Source organism: Camelina sativa, chromosome 7 (genome assembly GCF_030686135.1).
Source record: "Camelina sativa cultivar CO46 ecotype springtype chromosome 7, ASM3068613v1".
NCBI lineage: Eukaryota > Viridiplantae > Streptophyta > Magnoliopsida > Brassicales > Brassicaceae > Camelina > Camelina sativa.
The window spans coordinates 28,203,205-28,210,590 of NC_141886.1; the positions used below are offsets into that span (position 1 = coordinate 28,203,205).

Below are 7,386 nucleotides of genomic sequence, written 5' to 3' on the forward strand. Positions count from 1 at the left end.
AAAATCAATTTCATACTTTTTGTTGAATTTTATATAATATAATAAACTTTAAATAATTTGTTTTGAAATGTTTTTAAAATATTGAAATTTGATATTAAAGTTAGAAACTATAAACACTCTAAATTAGTTTGTTATAGCAATGTCAATAATATGTCACTATAATATGAAAGAATTTTAGAAAACCAAGTATATTAAAACAAAAAATATAACAATATATTAAATTACTTATAATATAATAACTCGCTTTTTAAAAACCAAATTCACAAAATAAGTGTCTTTTTCAAGCCATTATATTTAATATATGATTTTATTACATAATATTTTATCCAAAAAAAACTTTTAAAAACAATCACATAAATTATATTTTATAAAAAATTACAATATAAATAAAATAAATTTCAATCAGTGCTCTAGCACGGATCTTAATCTAGTATAATAGGGATTCGTAATTATCGTCATGAATCTATAATCCATCAAACCAGAACCCAATATTATCTAATAAAATTATAGTTACATGTTTGGAACAACTTATATATATGTCTCCAATCGTTTGCATTAATTTGGCATTTTGATTTTAAACGATTGAAACGGTTAACATATGATTTCACCAATCAAAAGAAATGTTTATATTATATTCTCATGTTTCACGCTAATATATATATATATATATATATATATATATATATATATATATATATCTCTTAGTAAAATATTTTCTACAGAAGAGTAGAATAAAAGTATTTACTCCAAAATTCACTTTTTCGTCTTATTACTCTCACTTATTTTATTCTCCCACCAATCATGTCCATAATAAGGATAGATAAATAAATATATCCTACTAGTTTGTTTTGGTGCTATACTATCGAACTATGACCATCTAAATTTAAATCCATATGTTGTATTTTTTTTTTCTCGAAAAGGTTTTCATATATTGTATTGTTATTTGTTAAAAGAATGTCATATTAGACTACTATTGTAACATAATGGGTGTCTGCTATTTCAATTCAATAACTAGATTAACACAGGTGTTAGAGCACAGGTTGAAATTTATTTTGTTTTACATTGTAATTTTTTTTATAAAATATAATTTATGTGATTATTTTTAAAAGTTTTTTTGATAAAATATTATGTAATAAAATCATATATTAAATATGATGACTTGAAAAAGACACTTATTTTGTAAGTTTTATATTGTTAATGATTCTAGATAAGTACCTGTGCTATAACACGGTTAAATTTTATTTTATACAAAATTTAGTATATTTTCTATTTTAAAATAAATTTTTAATATGTTGTATTAGTTTATGTACGTGAAGTTATTTCAACAATGTATATTGTACCTCATGACTTGAATGCCATTATAAGACATAATTTTGTGAATTTGGTTTTTAAAAAGCGAGTTATTATATTATGAGTAATTTAATATATTGTTATCTTTTTTGTTTTAATATACTTGTTTTTTAAAAAAAAATTCAGATTATAGTGACATATTATTGACATTGCTATAACAAACCAATTTAGAGTGTTTATAGTTTCTAACTTTAATATCAAGTTTCAATATTTTAAAAATATTTCAAAATAAATTATTTAAAATTTATTATATTATATAAAATTATAAAATTCAACAAAAAGTATGAAATTGAATTTAAATATTCAAATTTTTACCTGTTACTCAGTAAATTTTTTTAATTCAATAGATATTATTTTCAAAAAATAATATTAATAAAAATTGAATATTTTATAGATTGAATCATTTATATTTGTTTTTAAAAATTCAACTTATGGTATATTAAGAAATAAAACTGTTTTTAATTATTCGTGCAAAAAAACTATTTTTTAATTATAATAAATAACATGAGAATTTATTTGTTTCCCAAAATAAACTCATACATAAAAATGAGAGGTGAAGTATAATAATAATTAACAAATTAATATGTTAAGCTAGATATTAAAGGATTTTATTTGATGAATAATTTAATTAAAAAAATTAATATGGTAAGTTAGATGATATCAAATGATTCTTTAGAATATTCTCTTTAAAATTTTTGGAAACAATAAATGCAAACTTACAAATAATATAAAACTTAATCTATAACCTATTTATAAACAATTTATTAAAATTATATAGTTTACAAAACAATGTTGTGTACTTCCGTTTTATTATATAGGAGATCCTCTATAAAAATAATAATAAAAAATTTAATAAAAAATTTACGGTATATATAGTAACATTAACAATGAATGTAGACCATATAAATAAGGCTCTACATTTATGAGATTTCTTTAGTGCCCCGGCTGCTCTCATTTACGTGCTCCACGTCCAAATTTAGTCCGTGGATTTCAAACATGTGTAGGATTCCATTCGAAGATAATGATTAGGATCTTAACTTCTCCACTAATGAAACCTAAAAAATATTTTAAATGTTTCACTATAGTTAACTGTACTTATTAAGAATATAAATAATTAATTGAAGCCCCATCATAATCATGTTGTCAGTATGATTCTATCTCATATAGTGATCATGCATGCCAAAATGTTGATATCGTCTTACCATCTAATTAATTTTTGACAAATTTGTTGATCAAAAACAATAGTTTTTATAAAGAGAAATACTCTAAAATAGTACTAAAACAATTTTTATGAACAATTATAGCACATATCCTATATATTTCCAAAAATAGCATTATTTAACAAATTAAAATATTTAAATTTTTTTTTAAAAATTTTGTTTTTTAGGTTTGAGTTCTCAATTTCACATTTAGAGTATAGTTTTGAGGGGTAGGGTTTAGTATTTAATTTTGAAAAAGAATTGGTGCTATTTTTGGAATTTTAGAGATATTATGCTAAGTTTGTAAAAAAAACTTATTTTTGTGCTATTTTTTGAGAATCTCCTCTTTATAAACTCATGCTCATATAGTTTATGAGATTGTACTCAACCTGATCAATTACATTGACTATCAATTTTTTGCGTCAGAATTCGAATAGAAAAGCATAATTTATGAACAAACCTTATTAGAAAAGCAAAAGAGGTGACAGCTATAAAACACTAAAACTAAGCGACTGAATATGAAATTAAGTATGAAATGTTGGGGGCATACCGAGATTAGAACTTAAGAGTTTGGGTGCATAGTATGAGTTCTTCCCGCAAAATCCTCTAAATTTGCCTTAAGGTGATAATTGATATAGTAATTTATCGGTGCCACATGACACGAACACCTCTTCTAATATAATAATCATTGGACCAAATAAATGCAAAATAGATGGTTATACAGTACATACATCGTAATTTTTAATGTTTTATCTTAACATATGACTACACAAGCATGTCTGCGAAAAATAAGATATACTGTATAATGTTCCGCATCATACGCGAAACTAAATATAGTTTCATTTTCTTAAAGTATCTAAAAAATGGTTTTGGTAATTATGAGTGGTGATATGCAAAGTAAAAGATAATGTAATACGGATGGTTTATTAGACACTTCTGAAATAATATATAGATGATGTAAATTATTATCTTTGTTTTAAATTATGCATTTAGAAAACTAAGGGTTTGAATGGTTGAAACGGTTGGGATGATTACCTCAGTTTATAAATTTAACTATTATTTATTTATTTTTGAATAAAATCATCTTATATATCAGTTAATATATAGCTTAGTGTATTTTGTCCGCAACATTCATTCAATATTAATACTATCTTTGTTTTTGTAATGTTTACTGTTAAGTATAATATTGGATCGAGCGTATGGGTATACTTTTTTCCAAAAGACTGTAAAAGTTTATTATACGTTATGAGTAACAGTATTAGATAAAGATTACTTACTATCAATACATATCAAACATGTTTCGGACTTCAGAGAAATAATACGTACATATTTCCCCATATGATTTATAAATTTACGATTTGAACATCATGCATTGATAGCAACAAAGGACTAGTAGTCTCAAAACCAAAGTTGTAAAAGAAAGGAACAAGAACCCCTCTATATTTGTCTTCTTGTTTATCTTAAAAAAATTCATTCTCGTTCTCATGATACGTTAGAATCTTAATAATTAATACATAGTAAACAAAAAAAAAGATTCTCCTGTACTTGGAGTAAACTCTTCATGACCCACATCTTAACTGTTTCCATTCCACCAAACGTTCTAAAAAAAACATAACCTATAAAACCAAAAGAATAAGAAACAAGTTATTAATAAAAAAATATCCACATTACACCAAATACTTTTTACCAAATGTTGTTTAGAGTCTAGAGTAAGAAAACTTACCTCATCTGGCTCTTGCAAAGAATAAGAAGCGTTAGTTTCCTTAGCGTATTTGGATACAAGAATTCCAAGGCCTTGTCTTTTATCTCTCAGTATCTGTTACAATGTTAGTTATGGAATCATTAATTTAAAATATTTATATATATGAATTATAACGAGAGATTATGAATATATATAAGAATGTATACATACCTTAAAGGCATCTTCGTCGGTACGATCATCTCCAATATATATAGGAAAAACATCGGTACAATTATCATATCCTAAACATGATAAATGCTAATTTCTATTAGTGAAAAATCATTAGACGTTTAAACTTTAAAACCACTACATAGTCCACCATTTCATGATATGATTGATAAATTAATAAGTAGGCATGAGTAAAGTTTTACCGAGTGATTCTAACAAAAACTCGAGTGCTTTGCCTTTATCCCACTTAATGATTGGACGAATCTCCAAGACCTGAAATTATATCAGACCAAAAAAGTAAATAATCATGATGAAAAACAAAATCTTAGTTGAGATATTAACTACTTAAAATTATTTATTTTTTCCACAAAATTGTTACTTTTCTTCCTTGGGTAAGCATGAGCTTGGGGTAGGTCTTCAACACTGATCGAACTTGATGGGCCAAGTCACTCCATTTCTGTTAATTTATATATTAGTTGCTTAATTATTATTTTAAAACAATAATAATATTATGCGACTAATCTAGTATAAGCAAAAATGATCCATACATTTTCTTCTACGCATCGAAAGTGAACTGACGCACAAAATTTGTTGTTCTCAACTTTGGCTCCTGGAACTGATTTGGTTTCCTCGACTAGTTTTTCATATACCTTGAAAACATAAGAAAAACAAAAATTTAACAAACATAGCTATATAGTATAAGATATAAATTTAATTAACAAATTATATATTATTGATTAATGGGTATAATATAATGTGATTACCTCGTTAATCACCGGGAGGAACTCAGTCGCGGGTTGACAAAGAAGAGATTGATTTCCCTGGATTTTATTTAGAGAAATGAGAAAAATATATAAATATATCTTAAAAAATAAATTCTAATCTATAGTTTTATTTATGTTATTTTTTTAACAAACCTATAGTTATTTATGTATTCATACCTTCTTGTACTTAGATCCTTGCTCTGGTCCTTTGATGTCCATGCCATGACTTCCAGCATAGTATAACTCAGTTAATTTCACAAAACTAGAAACCTGAATTAAACATAATCAAATAAAAATCAATAAAAGTGTATTTTTATTAAATAATTAAAGTGAAATTTAAAATTGTATGGTGCCTTCTCTCTGCATCTCCCACTAACTATGGCTGTTGGAAAACAGTCTGCAAGTTTCCGCACAGTATTTCGCATCTGGAAAAGATAATTCAATCACAAAGATTATTTAGTTAAGGCTAATTGCACTAACTGACCATGAGCATAGGTTATGATTATAGATATTATTATTTCTTTTTTAAACACCAAGGTTGGTGATATTATTTTTCTAATTAACATGACACCTTATAATTATATATATATATATATATATATAATATAGTAATATGTCGTGTAGAGAGAAGTATTGCACCCAATTTAGTGTATTTTGAAACAACAAATGTATCATAATCGTTTGCTTAATTGACTCTCATGATTTTGTCCAAAACAAAAAAAAATAAAAATAAATCTCTCTCACGATATGGTAAAATATAAAAAAAAAAGAAAAAAAAACCACAGTATGATTTATCTACCTAGCTGACCAAGAAAATATGTGAAAAACAAAAAAAAAGCTCCAAAAATTACCTTCTTGGACATGAAAGCTCGATCGGGATCATCAACAATGGGAGAGAGAGTACCATCATAATCAAGAAACATAACGATTTGCTTGCCTTCAGATTCATGAAGTATTTCTTCGAACATCTTCAAAGCTGATGGATGTTCCTTCTGCAAATTTGTAATTCTCTCGTTTAATATAATATAACAAAGAGAAGAAGACAAAAAAAAGAACAGAGGAAGTAAGAAGACATTACAATCCAACAAGCTTGGCTGTTGAAGGATTTGGGACGAGTAGGAGAACAAGCTCTCATAGAATCAACCCATGATCTTATCAGTCCTCCTCCTTCCTCGTTGATCTGAAAATTTTGAAGAACTTTCGTCCCCGGTGACGTATCACCCTCGTCTCCTCCGACATATAAGACCTCCGAGTTTGAGATGATCTTTGTCTCCAACATTGTAGTAATATTCTCTTCAACGAATCTAACTGAGAAGATAAGATTAAAACAGAAAGAATAACAGATCAGTAACATGTATATATTCTTGAATATTTTTATATCAAATGTAGTAGACATATCAATTTGTTAGTGACCATTGCAAGAAACAAAAAAAAAATTACCCATTTTAGGATATGAATCAAAACTTGAAATGAAGTTATATTTTTTTATGGAAATGAGACTGAATGTGGTTGTTGTTAGCTAAGGGTATGGACCCATTTTTATAGTTGCAAGAAAATTTGAAAAACAAAAATAAAAGAAAGTTTAAAAAACAAAGGAAAATGAGATATTGTATGTGTCCGAGTCGAAACCATTGAGTGCGAGTTCCACTATACTGTCCACGTGTAGTTTGTGAGTCACATAGGTGACTTCCTTGTTGGCTATGCTTTGGATATCTTTTGGGTTATTTGGCGTTGGAGCGTTCCTGTCAAGTGCCACGTGGTCCCCTCCAATTTGATCATGCTGACAAAAGAATATATGTATATAGATATTTTTTTGAAAATTAATCAAATAACTTTTTGTTTATTTGTTTTCTTGTTTGGTCCACTGGTCCGTATTCTAACCTCTTGTAAGAAAGTGAAGTCGAACTTGACTGCCAGCGAGAAGATTTTAACAGCCAATGATATGTCGTCTACGACGGATCTCTTAATTAATGGACTGAACCATTTGCAATTATGCAATCCATGCAACACATGACATGAGATGGTACAAACCATTTTTACGCGTTAATAATATTTTCATTTTGTTTACATAATAAAATATATCAAGACTTGGTATATATACACGGATCAACCTTTGTTTATCCGATATATAATATATTGTCACCATATAACATGCAAATTTTCT

The 7,386-nt window shown here is 26.5% G+C and overlaps 1 protein-coding gene across 3 annotated transcripts; it reads right to left on the reverse strand.

Annotated features, from left to right (window-relative positions):
• Positions 1-3,758: 3,758 nt before the first annotated feature.
• On the reverse strand, positions 3,759-6,798 carry LOC104702760 (putative trehalose-phosphate phosphatase E). 3 transcript variants are annotated; one of them, XM_010418673.3, is made up of 12 exons: positions 6,663-6,798; positions 6,301-6,530; positions 6,074-6,214; positions 5,576-5,647; positions 5,400-5,492; positions 5,223-5,279; positions 5,007-5,108; positions 4,838-4,915; positions 4,662-4,731; positions 4,462-4,532; positions 4,273-4,365; positions 3,759-4,165 (listed from the first exon to the last, which is right to left on the reverse strand). In XM_010418673.3, exons 1-12 carry the CDS (start codon positions 6,664-6,666, stop codon positions 4,109-4,111), a joined length of 1,068 nt encoding a protein of 355 aa, XP_010416975.1. In that variant the 5' UTR covers positions 6,667-6,798; the 3' UTR covers positions 3,759-4,108. The 3 variants fall into 3 exon arrangements, with proteins under 3 accessions (XP_010416975.1, XP_087316332.1, XP_087316331.1); XM_087460206.1 differs by lacking the exon at positions 5,576-5,647; XM_087460205.1 differs by lacking the exon at positions 6,663-6,798 and having other exon boundaries at positions 6,301-6,576.
• Positions 6,799-7,386: the final 588 nt, after the last annotated feature.